Source organism: Simochromis diagramma, unplaced genomic scaffold (assembly GCF_900408965.1).
Source record: "Simochromis diagramma unplaced genomic scaffold, fSimDia1.1 OVJJ01000433.1, whole genome shotgun sequence".
NCBI lineage: Eukaryota > Metazoa > Chordata > Actinopteri > Cichliformes > Cichlidae > Simochromis > Simochromis diagramma.
In genome coordinates this window covers 2,329,799-2,354,749 of record NW_024387031.1, presented here as the reverse complement: position 1 = coordinate 2,354,749, position 24,951 = coordinate 2,329,799, and the positions used below count along the sequence as shown (strand labels likewise).

General features: G+C 48.7%; 1 protein-coding gene across 1 annotated transcript in view; it reads right to left on the bottom strand.

Annotated features, from left to right (window-relative positions):
* The window catches only part of ppargc1b (peroxisome proliferator-activated receptor gamma, coactivator 1 beta), a 57,798-nt gene extending 38,308 nt beyond the window's left edge, over positions 1 to 19,490 (bottom strand). Inside the window, exon 1 of the mRNA XM_040043203.1 lies at positions 19,384 to 19,490. Within this exon, the coding sequence (XP_039899137.1) occupies positions 19,384 to 19,464 (81 nt within the window). The 5' untranslated portion in view covers positions 19,465 to 19,490. The remainder of the gene's footprint in view (positions 1 to 19,383) is intronic.
* Between the last annotated feature and the right edge of the window lie 5,461 nt (positions 19,491 to 24,951).

The following is a 24,951-nucleotide window of genomic DNA, read 5'->3' as shown; positions in this document are numbered from 1 at the left end:
CAGAGGAAAGATTTCCTGTGGGTCGCTACTGAGGCAGCTCAGCCAGAAGATGGAAAACAACCCGAACTGTAAAGACAATAATTTGAGTCTGATCACTGACCCACACTGCTGCAGGTCACATGGAACGCCTGTCTCTGCTCTGATTGGCTGTCTTCAGTGCTTCATTCCTCACACATCCTCATCGCCCGTAACACACACACTGCTGTCAGAGCAGCAGCACATTCTACTGAGAACGGTGTGTTTTCAAGACCAGAGCGAGCGAGCACGCACGCTCTGATTAGTTTTGACTCGGCACTCAGAAAACATTAAACTTTCAGTCAAAATCACTTTGATTTTCTATCAGGAAAAAGACACTAAAGTCCCCACAGAGTGTGTGTGTGTGTGTGTGTGTGTGTGTGTGTGCGCGTGCGTTAGCTGACTCATATCATCTGTATCCTGCTAACTTGGAGACAGACGGTCAAGCCATCTGCTCAAAAGGCAACAACAAATCAGTGACTTTTCCCAGCAACATTGCTCTCAGCAAGCCGCGTGATTGGCCGGCAGAAGCTGGACCTGAATATCACTGACTCAGACTATGTTTGGTGGATTCAGACTTTAAATGTTGTAAATGTGGTGCCACCAACCAATGATAATTTTCCTAAATCCCTCGTTTTGCACAGTGTTGATGGGAGCCATATCTTTAGCCAGGTGATAAGTGATAGTCTCCGTAATTTCTTTATGCTTTAGGAGTTCGACGGGTATGGGGAAGCGCTGTATAAGGTTCCCGTTATTGATGTTTGGGTGGCTGACCGGGACGGATTTTCTCCAGTCACTTTCTTGGCCTTTACAGCTTCGTCATCTCTCACGTGTTCTCCGTAGTTTTTTCCCTGCCAGCCGGCTTCTGTATCACGTGGTATAAGGCTCCGCCCTTGTCATTTGCTGAGCAGGAAGAGTGAGCGCTTGTTTTCATGCAGATTATGTCCCCGATCAAAATGCCGTACAATCGTCATCTTTTTTTCTTTTTTCTTAAAATCGTTGTCATTTGGAAATGAGATCACACAAAAGTATGAATTGAGATCGCAATTTTCTAACGATTAATTGTGCAGGCCTAATTCTTAAGAGCGTCGCAGCTGCAGTGTCAGGGCTCAAACCTCCTCAGAGTCTGGGTAATTTATATCTTGGGTTACAGACCAGTGAAGCCAGTAGATGTAAGGATTCCAGTTCCCTTTCTCAGTCTGCCTCACAAACACCACAAGATCTTCCGCACTCATCATATGACCCACTGAGATCAGGTTTAAACTCAGCCTGGCTTCCACATCTGATTTAACAAATACGACCAAACTGAGCTAATGGGAGCGATCTGCAGCTATCACCTCTGTGCAGGCCCTGTCCTTTACCGATATCCCAGAATGCATCTACCCGTCAGTACGACAGGATTATACCCAGACCAGACCTTGTTTGGGTGAGGTGAGAGATTTGCAGCTTTAACACCAAAAAAGGGTGTGTGTGTGTGTGTGTGTGGAGGGGGGGGGTGACTCTAAGTGTGTGGTAACGTAATGTTCACACACACACACACACGCACACACACACACAGGGTCAGGGTCAGTCCGCTGAGCTTCATAGTGATGACCTTTCACCTTTCAGGAGCAGACGATCTGTTGCAAACCCAGAGCTGACAACATTCATCATGCACGTCCATCTTTCTGCCACCGTCATGTAAACACACACACACACTCACACTCATAATTACCAAAGCTCCAAATATACGATCCAAAGCCACGGGGCTTCACACACTCCTGCAGTCAGCCAACAACATTATTCTGACAAATAACCTGTAATTCCCACCGCTGGCCGGCCGCCAACACAAACCTTCAACCCCCCCCCCCCCACACACACACACAGTGACAGCTAAAGCAGAAGTCGGCTGTTTGATGAGTAATTTGCTGCATTTCTCAGGATAAAACAGGCCGGTTACCTGGAGGCAGCAAAGCTAATGTGTGCTGTTGTGAGTCTGGAGCCTTTTGTGCTTTTGTTTAACCAAAAACACACAAAGATCCAAGAGGGGAAAATGTCTGGAACGCTTCATAAAGAGCAGGAAGGAATCGTCTTTAGGTGAAGCTCAAAGGAAATCCGTAAAGTCTGAAACCACGACCTCAAATCAGATGGCTGGGAACACACCGTTTGTCTCGGCACATCACAACAAATATAAAGGAAACAATCCTCGATCGTTGTGTTCTGCTAATTATTCTCACCTGTCTAGGTGTATTTATTCAGCACTTGCAGGCTCGAGCCTCTTCATACTGTAGGGGTTAGGGTTAGACACAGACCCAGCGGTCTTCATAATCATATCACCAGGCAATTGGCGGCATTGGAAAGGAAAAACTCCCTTTTAACAGGAAGAAACATCCAGCTGAAGCAGGCTAAGGGAGGGGCAGCCATGTGCCGCAGCAGCCTCCACCCGAGAATCACTGAGTTCATGTGTGAAGCTGAGCTGAACGAAAGCTGGCGGCATGGTGGTGCAGAGTAGGGCTGCCACGATTAGTCGACTAGTCACGATTACGTCGACGATCAAAATCGTCGACGACTAATTTAATAGTCGACGCGTCGTTTGAAGCTTTGTAAGATCAGAAAAGACGCAGGAATAAGTAGTAGGATTTAAGAGTGTAATAACGGACTGAAACAGAAGATGGCAGCACTGCATGTACAAGGATGCCAGCTACCGTTAAACCCCGAAGAAGAAGAAACTGTGTCCCAGAATTCATAGCGCGGCCCTGCTCAGTTTCCCACAATGGCGGCAGCTAGTTAGTTTTAATGTTACTCTTATTATTCTTTCTGGATCACAAAATAAACGTTTAACATATTTTCAGACGAGAATGTAGCTGTGTAAACTTCAAACATCTGCTCAGTTTATCAAGACACCACATATTTTCAAAAGCGCTCCGACGTTTTCGGAGACGTCTGTTACCCACTAGCTCGATAGCTAGCTGGGGTTACAGGCTCATTAGAGCCCGTGAGAACACCAGACTCCCGGCAAATCGTTTTCAAACCCACCACCGTCTTTCGCTACTCAGGTTAAACATGATATATGAGTCACTTAGATAACTTAAAATGTTATTGTTTGGCTTTTTTCAGTATTTTATTTGTTCCTGAGTAAATCGGTTTGGCTGAGATTAAAGTTATAGTTTTTACACAGCTGAATAAACGTCAAGCAGACAACTGATTATCAGAAGTGTGAGATGCTCGAGAATATAGTCTGGTGTCCTGTTATATTTTCGATAGCAAGGAGCAGACGACTGAGTTTATTAAACTCCACCGAAACAATCTGCAAACTTCATTAAAATTTAATAAACTATCATCTTGTCTTTATTTTTAGTTAGCACATACCTTAAACACTTAAAGCTAAAAGCTAATGATAGTTATATAAGAGCAGATGCATGCTGGTGCAATAAGCTGTACGTTTTACATTCAATGGATGCATGATCTGATTAGTCGACTAATCACAAAAATAATCGGTGACTAGTCGACTATCAAAATAATCGTTTGTGGCAGCCCTAGTGCAGAGGCTGGCCCTGTCGCCTCACAGGAAAGAGGTCCTGATTTCAAACCCACCGGCCTCCTCACACAGTCCAAACACATGCTCGTTAGGTCAAATGGAGACTGCTAATTGGCCGTGGGAGTCCGTGGGAGTCCGTGTGAATCGTGTCTCAGTGGCTATGTCCCAATTCAGGGTCTGCACGCTTGAAGTACGCATTTTAAGTGCGATTACGTCACCGCCACGCGACGACGGCTGTCCCAATCCGAAGTGTACTTCAAATGCATACTCCAAATGCGCCGTCGATTTCCCCAAATATCAAGCGTGGTCCGGTGCACGCTTCGTGGTCCCATATATCCCACAATTCATCACGCGGCGGTGGGTGTGGATAATTTTGCCGCAAAATACGGCAGAAGGGAGCGGCCGAAGAGTGAACTGTCAAAAGTAAGTACTGAATATGATGTCACTTATTCATGTGCGAATGTTTAATAATGAAGAACATTAAAACATTACTGTTGGCCACATGTCGGCAAAGTTATGTGACATTAGTGATGTCCGGGGTAAGTCTTCTGACTTATCCCACTTTAATGAACGGTAGCCGCTAAAAGAGTAGTTACTGTCGCTGCCCCTTTTTTTTGTGTGTGGGTGTGTTTAGTGCGACGGAGCGGAGAACACGGACAGGAAGGCGAGGACGCCGCCGGGTTTCCCCCTTCTGCACCGCTTGCCTGGATTTTTACTTTTTAGTGACTTTTATACTGTGGCGGACGCCACTGGATTTTTAATGTTGTGTTTTATTGATTTCTATTGTGTTGTTCCCTGGCCAGGGTTGTTTTAATTCATTTTACATTTTTAACTGTTTAAATATAATAAATTATATTTTAGATATACAGTTTTTAATTCGTGTGCATTCCCTTGGCTGCTCCACTGCTCTGTCCATTTTGAGGAAGGTTTCCCTCCTTTAATAACACTGTGCAAAAATCACCTTCGCTCCATTACAAATACATATAATATTGGCCATATTATATTTACATTACAACAGTTAGATGGTTTTAGTCTCATGAACAACATGAGCTAATTGTTATTTACTAGCTAATCTTAAAATGACTGTTCAGTACAGAAATGAAGCCCAACAATCATGTTTTACAGTCCTGTGGTCTCAGCCTCAGATACTCAACTAATCAAAGTGATGTCATGACAAAGACGAATGACCAACAAAACATGTTTTCTCCTTCATTTCTGTCAAACAAAGCTGTATGTAACGTTTCTTGCGGTTAGTATCATGGTTGCTAGGCAACCTGAGCAGCACGACGAAGGCTAGACCGTCCCATTTCACAAGCCTCTCACTTCCGCACTTCTCGTACTTATAGTACGCACCGTACGCGTAGTGCGCATACTTCAAGCGTGCAGACCCTGAATTGGGACACAGCCTATGTGTTAACCTTGTGACAGACCTGCAACCTGTCCAGGTGCCCTGCCTCTCTGCCAATGACGGTTCACAAAGGCTCCAACCAAACCACCCCCTGAAGTGGAAGAGGAAGGATGGGAGGATGGGGTCATTGTCGGCCTGTAACACCATCGTGCTCACTCTGTCCACATACAGTCGAGGACAGAAGGAAGCAAGGACAGGAAGAAGGAAAGGTAAGTAAAAAGGGTGCCAACAGAATGACGGATGAAAGAAAGAGAAGAACAGCAGATAATCAGAGGCGGAATGAAGGAAAACTGGAGAAGCAAAGGTAACATCAACATGAGCTGTGAGCAGGGAAGGAACCAAAGAAGGGAGGAAGGATGAATTAGACGCACCTGGGTCAAACACAGAGCTGCTAGGAAACAAACGAGCAGGTACAGGTACACACAGAGAGAGAGAGAGAGGGGGACACTTCTTGGGTTTACTACGCCATATTGGCTGCTTCTCTCGCCTTCTGCGTCTCCTTGGAGACGGTCAGTGTTGCAGAGTTGGTCGCCACACACACACAAACACACACGCATAAACACTATTAATTATCTCCCCTCGCTTTCAAATCTGTGAATCGTCTCCAAGGAAGCGGCCGAAGTGATGAAGAGGAACAAAAAACTACTGTTTGTGTGTGTGTGTGTGTGCACTGAGGCAGACCTTCACTGCTCTCTACAGAATTAAAAGCAGAGTTCCTCTTTCTCTCTGTCTCTCTCCTTCTAACCTTCCTTTCCTCTCCTGTGGCCTTACTTCCTCCCGCTCCTCTTCCCACTCGTTTCAGCTGTGGTGCCCTTTCCCCAGAGTAACCCCCACCTCCACCCCTCAGCTGTCCATTCTGCTGATATGCAGCAGTCATGAAGGTCAGTGAGCTCTTTGCCTGAAGGACATGCTGTCAGTGGATGCAGCGTGTGCTGCTATGCAGTAAAACATGTAAGAGCTTAGCATGGAAACAGTGCAGCTATAAATACAGCATGCAGCCTTCCCCTGCACCACCCGCAGGTGTAGCAGACTTCACTGAGCATGTCAGAGGGCCTAGAGTCAGCTGAAGGCTCTCTGTGCCCGTCTTTTATTTATAAACCGCCATCAACAGCAAAGCAGCTCGTGACCTCACCTGTCCTGACAGCTGGTTTTGAAACGATTTACTTCAGTTTTCAGTTTATACATCAGCCAATCACAGACCAGACTGAGAGAGCGCTACACAGTATTAGAAAGAGCCACACAGTCCCTGTTACTGCAGCCAGACTCAAACACAGACTCACACAGACCAACACAGACCAACACAGACCCTCACAGATGTGCTTTCCAACATTCACACTCGGATCACGGTCCAGTATCTCTCAGACTGGAGCAGTCAGGGATCTAACTAGCGACCTCGACGTCCTGAGCTACAGCCACCCACAAAAAAGTAATGGTAATAAAATCGTTTTATCATAATATGTCCAATGACTTCTCTCACCCCAAACTCTCAAATTCTATGCTCAGTTGCGCCAACAAAAAGCTCGGCCTCCTTTTCTGAGTGGCGTTGGGAGAACTCAGCTGACTGGTGCTCAAATCTGTTTCTGTGTAATCTTTACTTGTGTTCTGCATCCTCACATACGTCTGAGCAGCAGGTGTATACGCCTCACCTGGTGGGAGGGGCTCCAAGCCATCTTGCATGGCCGCGCAGCTTTAAAAGTTTGTGAGTCCATGAGCAGGTGATTACAGTTAATTAAAAGAAGATTGCTCCGCCCACAGACAACCCAAACTGTAAGTGCAGAGTGATGGAGGAGCTGTGTTTACAGTCACTGATGTGGATGATGCAGCAGCTCTACGTGTCCTTCTCATGCTGAGCAGTTGTGGGGTTACAGACTGCCAGTCCACTTAACCCTAACCCACTGTACCTTCATGAATGCTTAATTCTACTTTCCACTGCGGAGCTGAAGCCCGTTGAGCTGCTGGCATATTCTCCTTCAAGAGCTCATCTGCACCAAGCAGCCAGGAACAAGCTTCCACTCAGAGATCAGCAACAACATGAATACGGTCAGCGCTCACTGCGTCCACACTAAAACACTCTGACTTCAAAAAATTCAGACTGGATTTACACATCAGCCAATCACAGCCTCTGGCTCTGCCTCCAGCTCATACAATCACTGTGTAACAGTGATGCTGCTGTGCAACACAAAAGTGAAAGAACATTTGTCTGGTGCTACTGCTTTACCTTTTTCACCTTTGATCGGGTTTTATAAGATCGGTCTTGCACACACACGCACGTAGGTCAGACAGTGACCTCGCAAGCACGAAAACAACCACCGCTTTTCAGGCACGTCTTTTGTGCATGCCAAGTGCTCCCACGCTGAAATAGAACAGAGAGACAATCACACACATGCAAGAGCTCAGCTATAAATAGGCTGTGTGTGTGTGTGTGTGTGTGTGTGTGTGTGTGTGTGTGTGTGTGTGTGTGTGTGTGTGTGTGTGTGTAACATAGCAGCAGATGTGGCTCTGCAGCGAGCTCCATCCGTCACTGTCAGGAGCGTGTACATGTAGCATCACGTGCACAGTGAAATGCAAAGAGAGGAAAAATAAAAACAGAGCTAAGCATTAACGTACCGCAGCTTTAATGTTGACTCAGCACACACACACACACACATAAGGTACAGGGCTTCGACCTTTGACCTTGTTCCTGCCTAACCCTAACCATGGACCCATCAGCCACTGGTGAAGGTTTAACGCTGTTAACAGGCACATCAGTCAGTGTCCATACTAACACTACAGCTTCCCTCCATCTGTAGCTTCCGTTATGAACGAGAATCAGAGTGTGTGAGAGAAGCTGGTTTGTGACCTGTGTGTGTGTGGTGTGTTGCACGGTGCACGTGACGGAGGGTCTCATGCAACAGCAACAGCAGCAGCAGCAGCAGCAAAGCCATATAAGGTAGAAAAGAAAGAGAGAACCAAAGACAGACTTTCTGTGACCTTTGACCTGGTTTATCTCTAAATTCGGCTCCACAGAGGTGAACCTGCTTCTATGAGGCTGACCCAACAAGTGTGTGTGTGTGCATGGGTGGGTGTGTGTCACTGCAGCTGTACCAAGCACAGAAAGCAGAAAGTGTTAGTGTGTACATGTGTGTGTGTGCTCATCATCAGGCGTAAAGCTGCAGAGCTTTGAACTTCCCAGCTGTCCCATCAAAAGATCTGCTTCCTTTCTGTGTCTGACACACACACACACACACACACACACACAGATCATTTTTTTTCTGCATCTGTTCCTGTCACATCTCCTCTACCGGTTCTGCTGTTATGAAACAAGTATTTTTAATCCTTCGGCAGGTAAACTACAGATTCAGTTAAAGTAGGAGAGAATAAATATGAAGCTTTAATGATCCCAGCAGGATGCACAACAGCAGCACACACCGAGACGTTAAAATGATCATTAGATTTTTTCTTTTCACTGCAGAATTAAATTCATATTTAAATATAATACTCTTCTTCAACAACCTTCTAAACCAGGAGCACCAACAACTGCAGTTCCTCGGGTGTCCAGCAGAGGCAGCAGTGAGTCAGTCCCACAGACTACCACGTTAAAATAAACGTGTTTACAGCCGGACACAGAGGGTTTTAGCCTGTATAGATAATTTCCCTATTTATAACGGCTGTATGCGTTTCAAGTATTAGGGGCATGGCCTCTTTGACTGACAGGCGGATGGCGATGCAGGCAGCTGTAGCTGCTAGCTGTCATGCCAGGCTTCACCTGACCTAAAGACTGTGTTCGTGTTATCTGATAACTCTCATTCAAATGTGGTCTCTTAAAAAAGAAACATCATGGTGTCCAAAAAGCTCAAATCAAAGCTGCAAAAGGAGACGTCACAAACCAAAGGGTGATGTCATGGTTACTGACATCACTAATGAGCTGCTTGTGCAACAAACAGAGATTGCATTGTTCATATTCAGGAAAATTATTCATGACTCAAACAGACACTGTGGAAAACAGACTGTCAGAGTGTCTTCAGACACCCATCACCTGGCCTTCACACACACACCTGTCCAGCGTGTGTGTGTTGAAGAAGTGTATTATATTTAAATATGAATTTAAATATGAATTTATTTACTGCAGCACTTTCAGAGCTACCTCTGTGTGTGTGTGTATGTGTTGTTCATAGTGTCAGAGCGACCTTCACGGCACCAGCTCACACTATTACTACACTACCCTGATTCCTCTGTTTTATACACACACACACACATAAATCTCACCGTCACCTGCGGAAACACACACTTTCACCCGGTGGGATGGACTGTGGCTGTGCGGCATGTCACTCTGTGAATTTGCACATTTGTGGGTGTTTGATGTGTGAGTGTGTGTTTGTGTGTCAGTGTGTGTAGGATGTTCTTATGCAAGCGTTAGTCATCCCTGCAGTCTCTGTACCAGAGTACGGGAGCAGATCTGCCTCCAGTCAATCATACACAGCAGGAGTACCTACTGCAGTACTGCAGTAAGTACTCCTAGTACTAATGCAGGGATTGATTGACAGCTGGTGAGTTGCTGTGTTACCTCAGAGTTCAGAGAGAACTTCAGGGCCGTGTCGCTAACTTCCCAGAATCCGGAATCATCCGGCAAACCTGCACTTTTCTCTGCGGCTGTTTAAACATCCCACTCCACACTGTGACCCCCTGCAGTCTATCACAGAGTTTTTAACAGAGAAACGACTGAGGTTCCACCTAAGCTACAGCTCAGCGACATCTATGCCACCTGGAGTCATTGCATACCCCCCCCCAACAGTGCTTCCTCGACCTCAGTCGGACACATCCAGCACTTCACCGGCTCCAACATGGCTGCCAAAGAGAGCATTACATCACCTCAGAGCTCTGTATGCTGCTGCTGTATGCTCTGCATACTAACGTGCAGGCAGCCATGCAGAAACAGACCCTGGATTTGAAAGGACTTCTGCAGGGGACCTTAAATGAAGGCGAGGGCAGTTTCCAAGAAAGCTAAAATCTGTACGAGTGGAGGTTCTGGTGCGCTGGTGGCTACAATCGAGGAGGCACACCGCCAGCGAGCAGGGCGAGCACAGAAAACTCCAGAAGGCTTTTCTCCGCTGGTTTCCGAGGAGTTCACACACTGAATAAAGAACCGGACCACGGCCACTGCTTTTTGATTGCACCAGAACACACACAAACACACAAGGTGGAGGCGGTGCGCTACGTTATCACACAGTATGGGAATAACAACATCCAAACACACACACGCCACAAAGAGAGCAGGAAGGCCGGCTCTGACCGCGGTATAAAACAGCAGAGAGCCAGACTGGGCCAGACCAGTACTCCAGCACCCACTCATCGATCCCTGTTAAACAGAAGTGCTGCAGAGCCTGTGGACTAACCAGGTCAAATGATTAAATATGGGACCCGCTCGGCAGCAGGCCTTCCTACAGCTCTGGTGTCCCAGTAACGAGCAGACAGAGCGTGCAATAAATTTGAGTGCTTTTGAGCGCATATAGTCAAGCTAAAGCCCACATTTGATTGACTAAACATCCATCACACACACACACACACACGTATGTGTCATGGTAAGAGAGTGTGTGTGGAAGTGGTATACAGGAAAGAGAGGAAATAATGAAAGGCAGCTCCACCCAGGAGGCCCCGGCCCGCCCTGCTCCACTTGCGCTCCAGAAGTCCAGGTGATCAGTGTCAGGACGAGCGTTCACTGTGAAGCTGCGTGATGCTTCGTTTCGTTTCTGCTAAACTTCAAATTATGAGTTAGCCAATCAGATCACGTTTATTCACGTGCACCAGCCAATCACCACCGAGAGCCCGATGGGCTGATCCGCCCCATTCGGCATCAGGACGAATGATCACCATCACCACACACACACACACTCAGCTTTATGTCCAACTCCCACGGTCACCATGGTGATATATGTATGATTTCATTCAAAACAAGAGGATGAGATTTAGCCCAGTGTGACTGATTTATGTGTTTTTAGATCAGGAGGCTAACGGCGTTCTCACAGGAGTAATAATGTGCATGTTTCAGTTTCTGGCTGCACAAATCCAAAAATAAAATCAGCCTCCAAACTCTGACCACCTGATCACCACTTGATCATAGCCTGGCTCAGGTAAACCTAGCTGAGTAAACTCAGGACACGAAGACACGCACAGCTACTCGCTCACGCGTGTTTCGACACATATTCGGACAAACAGGAATGTGGCCCATTACTCCATTGCTTCATACCAATAACCAGGCTTGTGCCAATAGCACGCCCGCCTGATTGTGCAAGACTCACAAAGGTTTCAGGTACAGACAGCGTTGGCGTGGTGCTGCTTTGTATGTGCCAACTGTAACACTGCAGCAGTAATGATGTCACCAAACTCTCAATATAAACATGTAACAAAATCACTTACACGTGTTACCGATACTTTATTGATTTTAATCACGATCAGTGACAGCTGTTACTGAGTCAGCTGCTCCTCACTCCTCACTGCAGTGTGTGTGTGTGTGTGTGTGTAACATAGCACTGGAGCACTGAGCTCTGCGGTCACGCAAGCCTGAGCAGCGTTCAGGAAGTGGGTCAGTGAGAGAGGCAGGGAGGGAGGAGTGGTGAGGAGGTCAGTTAGGAAAGGAGGGAGCATGTTGGGGTGTAAATGTGAGCAGAACATGAAGTACGAAGGAGAAGAGACTGGAAGGTTTCCATGTGGAAAACAATCCTGTTTTACTGGGAGCATGTGCTCACACGTTACACTCGCATGCTAACGTTGTGTGTGTGTGTGTGTGTATACGCATGTGTGTCTTTGCATCCCAAAGGACACTGAAGGCCTCACCCTACTCTCTCTCTCCTTGCCGCATGCAGGTAAGAGCCTGCTCACTTACAACCCACACACATGACTCACACACACACGCACACACACACACACACACACACACACACACACACACACACACACACACACACACACACGTCTAAAGTTTCCATCACTCTCCTGAGCCCTTCAGTGAAAGCAGTGGGTGTTTATGACCTATTATGTTACATCACACTATGGTGAGACTGCGTCACAGTTGCATCACATCTGGACTGCCAGAGCGCCGCGTTTCTAGTTCGTGATGAGTTCCTGCATCGGGCGGCTAGCCGGCATCTGTGAGGTCGTACTCACAGGAAGTCGAGCTGACGGCTCTGAATGAGGCCGATATCTGTCCTGTGAGGTGACAGCAAGGACACGCATCTGTCGCACCAAACCTATTTATAACACACACACGCACACACACTCCTCTCTATTACTCTACTTTAAAACCTAGTCCTTTTATAGTTATTTTTAATTGTTGTTTCCTTCTTGGATAAAAGGCACCAAAGTGCGTGTGTGTGTGTGTACTGAACCATATCTGTGTGCTGACTGTGATGGCCTGAGTTCCTCAGTAACTGAGCTGATAAACAGTGTGCACGTTCACATCAGCCTGAGCACGCCTTCCCCTGGCACATGGTTACTACGACTATATGCCATGCAAGCGTGTGTGTGTGTGTGTGTTTGTGTGTTTGTGTGTGAGCTCTCTCTCCGTGCTCGTTTACACCATGGCATGGAAATTTCCTTTAACCTTTTCTCTCATTTACACCAGTGCCCTTGAGAGTTGTCACACACACACACAGCCTACGTGGCGATAGAGGGCCCAGCCGTCCTTCTGTTGATACTATAAACTGTGTGTGCTTAGCTCATAAAACCATCAAATCTGCTTATCAGTCAGATGATTATTACTACAAATACTACTACTAGTCACAGTACTATCAGCCTCCTGCTTACAATTACTACAAGCACACAAGTACTCGGCCTCCTGCTGCTGTGTGTCTGACCAAAACAACACAAACCAGTGCTTCACACTTTACAACAGCTACATCAAACAAGTACTTATATTACAATCATGGCTCAAGAGTTGGGAGTTCACCTTGTAATCGGAAGGTTGCCGGTTCGAGCCCCGGCTTGGACAGTGTCGGTCGTTGTGTCTTTTGGCAAGACACTTCACCCGTTGCCTGCTGGTGGTGGTCAGAGGGCCCGGTGGCGCCAGTGTCCGGCAGCCTCGCCTCTGTCAGTGCGCCCCAGGGTGGCTGTGGCTACAATGTAGCTTGCCATCACTAGTGTGTGAATGGGTGGATGACTGGTTGTGTAAAATGGTAAATGGCCTGTATTTATATAGCGCTTTACTAGTCCCTAAGGACCCCAAAGCACTTTACATATCCAGTCATCCACCCATTCACACACACCGGTTGTGTAAAGCGCTTTGGGGTCCTTAGTGACTAGTAAAGCGCTATACAAATACAGGCCATTCACCATTTACTACTACTAGAAAACAGCTTCTAAAGCTTCTACTACTCAGTGGAGTACTCTTGCTCTTGCTGTTTACTATACTGTTGCCAGTACTTGTTTCAGTTGTTGCCACAACTTGTATCAGTTGTACTTCGTGTGCTGCAGTATAGTATTATATTTATACTATGCCGCTGCAGAACTACTGCAGTATTTTGTAGGTACTTGTTAGCAGCAGTGAGGTGACTTTTATCCCATGAGAAGGTTCAGTAAGGTGGAGCAGCTGCTGGGTGGTGCCGGTGCTACAGCGTGGTTCAGTGAGGAGTGAGCGAGCACTGGATGCAGACAGGTGTGATTGAACGGAGCTGAACGCTGCCGTGCGCCCTGAATGTCCTCTGCTACAAGGAGGGCGTATGACAGGCTGCCTCGCACAGGTATGTATACAGGTGTGTACAGGTGAGATTGTGGCATGCCCTGTGGTACGCCTCGGCACAGAATACTTGAAACTTCCCATCATACGCAGCTGCCGCCGGCTGGGAAAAGATGTGCCGAGGCTAGTCCAGAAGTGCCAAAAGTTATTACTGCGAGCACTACGACACGAGTGACAGCGAGGAGGTGCAGCTTTAACTCGGTCCAGACGCTCAGAATTAAAGAAGCGCCGATCATGCTTCCGATGACACGTTGGCTCAGGTATGAATACAGGTGTAGTGCAGTGTTTGAAGCCCGGGGTTTCACAGAGACGTACGTTTTATCGCACAAAGCGGCTCGCCCTCTACTCTTCTTCTCTGACGCTCGCAAGGCCTCCTCGTCCTACAATCGCATGCGCATGTGTGTGAAAGTACAAGCGCGGTGATGCTTGAACTAAGGAGAAGACCTGTTGTTGTAATCTCAGCCAGTAATCCTGCTGGATTACAGGACGGAGCGACACTCGGGTACCAGGGTGCAGCTGATGTTTGTGTCCTCCCATCGCAGACATCTTTACAGCTCCATACCTCCGAGTCGACGCCAGCCCAGCCAAAACATTGGCAGCGTGACAACGAGAGAGAGAGAGAGGCGCCCGGGCCTCGCCGATCAGCAGCAGACACATTTCACAGACAGAGCCTCACCCACCACAAGTCTGAGCTCAAACCCAAACCCAAGCATCGTCAAAGCCTCTGCAGTGCTCACGCTGCATGAAGGTCCACTCGGCGCGGCAGCAGAATCTGTTTCCTAAATGTGTCACATGCTTCCTCCTGTACAGACGGCAGGCTTCACACTGTGCTCATCACCTAACTGCCTTCATTTTAAAAACAGACAGGCCTCGGCCGTGATAAATCAGGTAAGAGACACAGAGAAGTTGAAGGAAGTAGGGCAGGCGGCGAGCTCTGCGACCTCCGGTCCTCCATGTTTCCCTCCGCAGCCCTGAGCTGGAGGCTGGATTCACTCTGCTTCACCTTCCTATCAGCCTGCTACACAAAGCCACAGCAGGAGCAGGTGCACAAAGAAAACCAGCCTCACACTCATGTTGACACTATCAATCCCGACACCGAGTCCCTGGGAAGAATACAAATCACCTGTACAGGTTAGATAAGGACGTTCATGTGGAAGCATCCACGCTCAGGAAAATTTAGGAAAAATCCTCTGATGTTACGAGGAAAGACATACGCATGCCTTACTTTACCACAGGAAACGTCCTGTTCCTGGCATTAAGTAAGGACCACAACACCACAATCAGATCCTCATCAGGCTGATTGTGGACCGCACAGCGCACAGAACCAACGAACAGCTGCGGAGCATCTTCTTCCTCTCTGCACGCCGCAGGACCCCCGCCGCCACCACAAGCACACAACTTCACAGCCAAAGACCCGCAAACCTGCCCCGCTCAAACCTCATAATGACACCAGGGTCCTGTGTGCCCATAATTCAGCTCGCCTCATTCACGGTTACACTCAGCATCAGCATCAGCTGACTCTGAAGTGACAGAGTGAAGCCAAAACTGGTTCAAACTAGAAGTCAGAACAAAGCTCCAGTACCAAAGGACATCCCTGCTTGACCTGCTGCAGTGCCGTGGTTACTGTTTTGATGGCTTGTGATGATTTAAATGGAGTGATGTGAGCTGAAGCTCTGAAGGAGCCAGAAAAACAGAAGAGCTGAGAAAAGTGTGAGCTACGGCACAGCCTGTAAGGCAGATCATCTGCATTAAAGCAACAACCTGGAACCTGGCCCCAATGAACAGATTTACACGCTGAACATGTGCATGTGAGAGAGGATTGCTGACACATTTATTCCACTACGAGATCCTCTGGAGAGCTCAAAGTGACCAAAACAACCCACAGCACGACCGACGGCTCTCAGCCACAGCTTCAGGAGGAAAACGATGCGCACGAAGACAGCGGACTCAAGTGGTTAGAGAAGAAGCTCTGAGCAGCTGTGAGGTCAGTAAGCCTCTGCTAGCCCCGCTTATGGAAACTGGGCTAAAGGTGACGCTGCCTCAGCTACTCCAGAGCAGAAACACAAAACGGAACATTATGAGGAGGTACGCTCGCCCGGCCTGAATCTGGAGGTCAGTGCTGATTATCTGCAGGAATATGTGACACCACTGAATGACCGTGAGGATCAGAGCACCTGAACACTCAGGTGAGGCTTACGCAGCATTAAACAAATCACCAAAATCTCATCTGTGACGCTGAATCATTCATTACAGAGAGACCGCTCACCTGCAGAGCGCGCGCACACACACACGCACACACACACACAGTCGTTGAAGGTGGCCAGGCTCTGAGGCGGATTCCTGATGAACCTCGGAGGGATTTGAGAGGAAGAAACCAAATTCCCAACACACACACACAACAGGAAACACGATCCACACCACCATCAGCAGGTCTGCTCTCATTGGCTCGGAACCTGCCCACTTACCGCTCATTTCCTGTGCCCTGAGCTCGGTCTGGCAGGTGTTCCAATAGCCACACCGAGTTACTGCAGTGTATATTAGCAGCATGGTAAACACACACATCGCTTCTGGACACACGTTGCATCTAAAACTGCCGCTGTGTGTGTGTGTGCGTGTGTGTGTGTGTGTGTGTGTGTGTGTGTGTGTGTGTGTGTGTGTGTGTGTGTGTGTGTGTGTGTGACAGGTGAGTCACTGCAGGGCTGCAAGCTGAACACACTGCACTGCAGCACTGCACATCACGACTCCCACAGACAGATAAAAGAAGGAGAATGGCCAGGAGAAATGGAGAAAACCTTCAGAGATGTAGATCCTGTCTGCTTCTGGCTGTGATGCCTGCATCACAGGAGGAACACACCTGCTCTGGTTCTCATGATCTCCACCCTTCATCACTGCTCCTGTCAGCTATTTGTGCACTGACGCCACACACGCACTCAGAGGCATGGTGGCGATGGGCTAAATCTCCATGAAATGAACACGATAAACAGCACAGAGCAATCTTCAGCTTCATCACAGCTCTCATGTGGCTTTGGGCCCAGAGGAGGCCCAGAGTTCTTCACACAGTGTGTGTGGGGCCTTTTTAAACTCAGCTGTGAGCAGCCACTGATCCTTTTCATGATGCTAACCACACAATTGAAAGCCTTCACACCAAGAATGGTCCAAACTTCAGCTGAGAGACTGTCTGACCTGCTTCCTGCACAGCACCAGGTCAGCCACGAGTGTGCTGCTGGTTGGAGTGGATACCTGAGAGGACGTCCTGACGCTCAGCGTCCTCGAGCTTCAAATATCTGGAGTCTGAGTGGAGCATCTCACCCAGCGCAAACACAGCGGTGAGGCTGGTGGGGCACGTCTGCTCCAACCCTAAACTGAGCGCGTTCAGACTTTTCTGCATGCTTCAGGATTTATTTCAGGAGCACAGAACGGTTTTTACGACGCCCACAAACAGGTGCAGCCACTTCAGTGCCCCGTGACCTCAAGACACATGCAGTGAAGACGGGAACGTCTGCCTATGTGTCCCCCCGTTTCCTGACATCAGTCGACACACATGACTCTCTGTGGTTGCAAGGTCACTAAACGCACAGTCGCCGAGCCGAGCTAATCGTTGACCAGCTACAGTGAAACAAGGTGAGTGTCCTCGAGCCGGCCCTGCCCAGAGTCCTGGCAGGGCCGGCTGCCGGCTCCCAGCTGCTCATTTTACACACCTGATCCAGCCGGCAGCCCCTGCGATTGGGGTTGGCTGGCTGGCCCGGGCGTCCACAGTTCATTTAAGCGCTGAACAAGCTGCTTGTTGCGCTCTCCCAGCACACGTCAGCTGACTCCATTTGATCGAAAATCACATTTTGCAGTGAACGTTTCTCCAGCTGAGAGCGACCTGTCTGCACGCCGCTCGCTGTGAGGAAACACTGAAGGACGGCATCAGCCCTGACCTTTCAAACACTGAGCCGTCTGCTGCTTTGCTCATCAAGAACTCAAAGCAAACTGGGTAAATGCTGTGGAGCAGTCAGAGTTAGTGAAACAGCAGACACAGAGGCTGCAGCGGGCAGGGAGCAGGTCTAAGACAGGCGACAGGAAAAGGAAATGACAAGCTTGAGTATGAAAAGAGAAGAAGAGAAGCACGAGGAGGTGGAGGAGGGGAGGAGGCGGTGCTGGCACTCGCTTACATCACGGTGACGCCCCCTCCCCCCCTCCCTTCCTCCACTACAGCTCACATGACTGCAGCGGGCCTGTTCTGTAACTCCGGTCACGAGGAGAGAGTAGTATTACAATGAGCAGCCGGCAGGGGCGAGAGCCATCCACACATAGTGAGAGAGAGAGAGCAGCCTGCTCCAATAACCTCAGTGAATATTAACACGTTCATGCACCTCAGAGCACCGGCACCTTATCACTCTGTACAGGACCCACGTAGGGATAGCAACAACCACCCGATTGGTTCGTCTGCTCTTTATCTCCAAGGACTCTGCAGCCCAGCCTCGCAGGACACACGTCCACATCGCTGTCCCCGCCGCTCCACGCCAAGCTCAGACTCCATTTTGTTTCAGAGCAAACTTGTTCATGTTCTGCTCGCACGTTTCACTCTCAGTTCAGCCGCACACGCTCAGAAGCACCAGAGACGTGTGGCTGCTCACAACAACACGGCTCAAGACTGCAGAGTGTGTGTACCAGCTGGAGACACACACACGTAAACATGTCATACACACAGCATGGACACTCACACACCAGTACACACATGTGTGGGATTATATTTACTATGATGTGTGTGAGGGCTGCCCCAGGCTGTGTGTTTGTAACGTACTATACTGTGTGTGTGTGTGTGTAACAGTGTGTGTTATAGCGTGTGTGTTACAGTGTGTGTAACAGTGTGTGTGTGTGTTACAGTGTGTGTAAAAGTACATGTAAGTGTATAAATAGTCCACAGTCTCCCCTGTATACACACACACACACTCACAGTAACCTGCTTAAGCTGCCAATCAGCTGTGACAAATCCCCCCACCGCCCCAGCCTCGCGGTCAGCCTGATCATCTCCACTCACACGCGCACACGCACAAGGACAGACGGAATAGTTTGCGCGTGTGCCCCGCACGCAGCAGATGGAGATCAGAGCCGATAAGTTCCGGTGTCGCGTGAGAATTTTTCATTTCAGGGGCGTGCACGAGCAGAGTTCCCTCCGCGCACAGCACGAGGCTGCTCGGATACACGCGGGTCCACTGCACGCATCACCATCATCATCCTCACCCCGATTCACCGGTGACCTCTCCCCCCTCACACACACACACACACACCGGTTTAACGGGGAAAAAAAACACCACGTGACCCAAACAAACGTTTTGTAACGCGCGGTTACGCAAAGCCTTACAAAACGCTCTGAGTTCACCTGAGCGGAGACGCGCGCCCTTCCTCGCTCACAGCACCAGCACCGGATTCGGCACCGGGACCGGCAGACCGGAGCGGGACGCGCACAGACAGAGGTCCCCACACACGGACACTATCTTGCACACACACACACCAGTTTTAATCCCGAATATGACGAACAGTTCACGCGTGAGGACACAACACGTGTCCCGGTCTGCGTGCCGACAAGAAAACTTCCTCCAACACTGCGTCAAAGTCACACACACACACACACACACACACACACACACACCCGGACCCACGCGCATGCAGACTGGGTCGGGATGCCGCCGCTGGCTCCCTTCACGCGCCCCGGTCCGCAGAGCTGCATGTGCACGGACGGTCTCTCACCTGGCTGCGCGAGCTCTCTGTCAGGTAACTGAAGACGAAGGACGACAGCTCCTCATCCAGCAGCGCCGCGCAGTCCGCCATCTTCCACTGAATGAGGAGCCGCGGAGCCGGGCGGAGAGTATAGCGGGAGGAGGAGCAGCGGCGCGGGAGCGCGCCTGCAGGGGGCGCCTCTGCTCACCCGCACGCCACACGTGCGCGGGCCGCGAGCGTCAGGGTCGGCGTACCTGAGCGCCCACACAGGGACAAACGTGAGGCCCGGGACCCAGAGGCGGCCCCTGGGGGGGCTTAACTTGTGTGACGTCATTTACCCGGACCCTGCTGCTCTCTCTCCCTCACACACACACACACACACACAGTAACACTCTCTCTCTCCCTCTCTCTCACACACACACACACACACACACAGTAACACTCTCTCTCTCTCTCACACACACACAGTAACACACTCTCTCTCTCTTCTCTCTCTCTCTCTTTTTCCCCTCACACACACACACACACACACACAGTAACACTCTCTCTCTCCTTTTCCCTCACACACACATACACATCTCTCTCTCACACATACGTTAACATACCTGCTCCTCACTCTGGACTCTTCATAACTTTGTTTTGAAAAGCACAGGTGTGGACAGCATCCTGTGGCGGTTGCCAGGCAACTGTAAAGCCAACTTCTGTCAGTCACTGAGTCAGCCTGCTGCCATTGGCCGAAGGCATTCAGGTGAGGGCCTCGGCGCTGTGCCCCGGTGCCAGTGATGCTGCAGGCTGGTGTTACCGACACTTTTAATAATGCCAGCTTCTGAGCCGCGGCGTCACTTTTACAGGATGAATTATCATCAATTTACAAATCCTGAAAACATCTGAATGAGCAGCAATAACAAAACAGCTTTTAGCATTCCTGAATGTAGACGTGCCTGTTGGGTCAGCTTAGCGGACAGAAACAACATATCGATCCAATACCCAATCCCACCTCCATCTTTGGGTGGAGAAGAGGGGCAGGTTTGCAGGTGCTGTGAAATACTGAAACTTCATGTTTTGTCTGATAAACTGATCAGCAGGGCCGATATCAGCCTGCAGTATTTACTTTAGTCTTTCTTTGTTGTAATTGAGATTATGTTGATTAATTATTCTTAAATGAGTAAATCAGCCAGGTGGGCTCAGCGTCGGTCAGTCAGGCCGGGCAGGTGAGCCTGCTTTGCTCCCAGCTCACTGGATACAGCCAGACTTCATGATTCCTGGGAACACGGCGGGTCTGAGCCCGCGCTGGAATGTAAGCGCTGGGCAGGATGGCTGCTGTGTTTGCTTCGGATTACTCCTCACCCCCCACCCGACCCTGTGGCTTGTCACATGTTCCATAATGTTGTGCTGTGGACATTTATGTGCTTTTTTGTGCAGAGGAGTTTTTTTGTTTCCTGTTCTCATGCTGTCCTCCCAGGAGCCCAGCATGAGTAGAGATCTCTTTTTTTCCTCTTGTACTTTCCAATTGTAGTGTATATTTCAGTGTTTGTTTTCTGTAACGCTACCGATCTCCGACCTGTATCCCCATGTGATGTCTGTGTTGTGTGTGTAAGGTCGGGGGGGTCCTATTTCACTGCAGGGCAACCTGCATGTGGCGAATAAAGCCTCGATTGATTGATTGATTTCTCTGTGTGAGATCGAAGCAGCGGACTAAGTGTGAGCTGTACACAGAGCCGGGTGTGTCTGACCTGAGTCATCCCACAGGGTCAGCTCCACGTCAGCACATACTCACTTTACCCCAAGTTATACCAGAAAGATGCTTTAACATCCCCAACATATACACTCACTGGCCACTTTATTAGGTATACCTGTTCATCTGATTATTACACAAATACCTACTCAGCCAATCACACGGCAAGACGAGCTGCTGAAGTTCAGACCGAGCATCAGAATGATGAAGAAAGAATGTGGCATGGTTGTTGGTCTGAGTATTTCACACACTGATCTGCAACCATCTCTGAGCTCAGAGGAAATAACCAGCCAGCAGCAGCTCTGTGGGAGGAAATGACTCGCTGAGGTCAGAGGAAGATGGACAGACTGCTTAGATAGGAAGGCAGCAATAACTCCAATAACCACTCGCTACAACCAAAGTCTGCAGAAGAGCATCTCTGAACCTTGAAGCAGACGGGCTCCAGCAGCAGACGACCACACCAGTGTCACTGCTGTCAGTAAGAACAGGACAACGAGGCTACGGCTAACACAGACTCTCAAACCTGGACAACAGAAGCTGGAGAAACATTTCCTGGTCTGACAAGTTTAAAGCATGGATCCATCCTGCCTGTGTCCATGTTCAGGCTGCTACTGGTGGGATTTTCAGTAAAAAAAAGCAGGTCCAAACTGGTATTAGCAGGTGTACACAATAAAGTGTCTGGTGAGTGTATCTCGTGCTCCGGTGCAAAGTTTCTAATGATGAGTCAGTATATAAACAGTAACCCTGTGAGGCTGCTTCAAACACTCGTTTATCACAGCGTTTCTCCTCTGGGATCTGTGTGATGTCACAAATTGAGGATCTCACTAACGCAGCACCAGGTGTGAACAGAAACAGCTCATTTCAGACCGAGGACTAACGGGGGAGGATACAGAAGTCTTATTCTGAATTGTGAATCATGCAAAGCTGCCCTGATAGAGCCCAGGAACAACGAGTGGAGATGGAAATGAGCAGAATAAATCATCTTTAATGTGACTGTGTGTTTCATGTACTGTAACATTATCAGATTATTGTGAAAATGCATTCCAGGATACGTTGCCCATAATATTACATAACAATCCTTTATTGCTGTATGATGCAATCCAAAGCTTCATTGACATGCAGACTGCAGAATGTGCTGTGACTGCTGTGAGTGTGTGTAATGGCAGCTGTTCCAGATAGAAAGCAGCGGGAAAATGGAGACGCACACAGTGATTGTAATGTGATTACTGCAGAGCCAAGTTTTTGCTCTCATTTTGCCGTCGGTCACAGAAACGTGCTCCTCGATCCAAGTCTTATTTTGTAGTTGTGACTGAGGATGTTTGGGACAGCAGCACGTCTGTGGGAAGCCTCCGCGCCACCTGTTTGAGGGTCTGAATGTTCATGTTTCTCAACAGTTCTGGTCTTTTCTGTGCTTTAATGCATGAACGCGGGGCCGAGTTATGCATTATGTCAGTGAGAAGTGCACAAGCACGAGGCAGAGACCGAGTGTTAGAAGTATGCAAAGCATGCATACAGCGAGTGTCATAAAAGAGAGGAAGTGACTGCAACAAAAAGGGAAACATGTCTGAATAATTCTGCATATCTTATTTATGTGTGTGTCACATGAGCCACTTCAGCAAATACCAGTGAAGATGGATTAAACAGACTGATCCATCCAGGCCTGCAGGTTTCTTTGGTTCTGTGTTTCCAGCAGGTCACTGGTTTAAACACCCCACCATCAGAAACATCAAACTATGGAAAAGAACCCGTCAATTCCCAGTAGAGGGAGATGGTGCTAGGTAGGGCACGCTCTAAGCAAACCGCCAACCAACATCACCAGGTAGGCTCTCAGGTGGAAGGCAAGTGAAAGAGAGGCCACCCAAGAAACACCCGGCAACAAGACCTCAAAGCAGAAGCAAAAACGATGGGCTACACCTGGGCCCAACTGAAAAGAATGGACCACACCCCAGGAGGGGGAACGGGTAGTAGTACTGGTTTAAACATCTGTCTGATCCACTGAAGAAGAGGCCAATGCCTGAAAAGAATCGTGAGTGATGCTCAGACAATGTTTAAGGAATGTTTCCAAAGTCTGCAGCAGCACCTGAAGCTCCGATTTCATATCCTGCGTTTGGTTCTGGTCCAGTCTCCACAGCTTTACAAACACCTGCAGGCTTTACCTGAGTAAAACACCCACAGTTCATAGCGCCGGGTCATGTTTGATGGAGCTGCTCTCTGTGAGGCTATGCCAGCATTTCATTTTCAAAGGTAATGATTACTGAGCAGGCACAGAGCATCTGTTACCAAGGTAATAGACACACCTAACCTGCTCTGGTGCAGACCAATCAGATCTCTGGACGGTAGCGCCACATTTCCTGGAGGATGGGTTGGGGCTGCTCACAGGGTCACAGGATTGGATTTTGTGTGAGGAGCATCATTAAAAATAGCAAATTTTATAGAAACGTATTTCTGCTCTATTTTTCTGTGATCCTCACTCAGCCCTGAGCCCAAACTCAGACACAACTTTAAAGCCTCCCCAGGCTGCAGGACAGAGTCAGCTCCTGTGCTCTGATGCTGATCACTGTTAAGCTCTGTCTCTGAGTGGGGCACAGCTCAGCTCTCATCTGTTTAACCTCCTCAGATTTTTCTTTCTTCCTCTGTCCATCAGCCGCTCTGCTGCCAGAAGACCTGTGCAGGTTTCTGATTGGCATACTGAGGGAGGTGACAACCACCTGATGATACTGTTAGGATAAGTGACGCCTGATATTTTTACCAAAGAAAACTAACACAACCCCAGGTGACGAACAGTTTCTGTCCCTGCGTCCTGAACGGCCGGCCTGTTTCCTCCTGCAGGAGTAAAACTATTTTAGTTATTGCACCCGCTGTGCCAACTGGTAAAAATAGTGTTTGCCATAATTTACAGAGCTGCCATGTCTGCACGCTGTTTCTGTCGGTGGTGTCCTCAGAAGAATCAGCCAGCGTGACTGAGATACCAACAAACTTTCCAAGCTGCATTCCATTGCTGTCCTCTTCTTATGTTACTGCATTTTATAATTATATTTCAGGCCTTCAGCCAGCTCAGGGAACAGACCGAGATACATCATAACAGAACAAGAGTGTACGCTCCAAACTACACCATCTTTAAAAGTGCTGATTCGCTGGGGAAATATGTCGCAACCATAAACAGCCCGCAGCTCCTTTCGGATTTTGTTATCCTTGAGTACAAACAGTGAAGACTGAATAAGACAAAAGGAGCCAGAGAAACAAGGAAGAGCTGTTGAGGGTTAGAAAACAGAAGCCTGTGGAGCCAGGCAACGACTCGGGACGGCAGAGGGGCTGTAAGGGCCCGACTGGGCCCCAGTGAGCTGCACAGGCACTAAACACAATCCTGTAAGCAGAGACGTGTGCGTGTGTGTGTGTGTGTGTGTGCGTTCACATTTGAGTATTCCTCATGGAGCGCTCACTGATCCAAAGAAAGGCTGATCTGTAAGGTCAAACTGTCACCAGCGGGTCTGTGCTGTGGCAGGTGACCTCAGGGACAAGTACAGCATGTCACCCGGTGACAGCCTCGGCTATCAGAGAGACGGCTTCACACCGACACCACTTTCATTTACAGATTTTTTATCAGATTAACCGAGAATATAAGGTTTTGTGTTTCTGTAGTTATTCCATAGCCATTCATGTTACAAAGAGTGCAGGTTACTGTGCTGCTGTTCTCAGCAGATCTCTGTGGCTCTCTGCAGAACCATCAGAGACTACAATCATCAGTATGGATTGATCATGTAGAAGCAGTACATGAACAGTAAGTAAAAACATGCATGCTGGTAACGCTGAGTTACCTGTCACCATTTCTTATTCCTGCTGATGCCTCACATCAATGCTGCATG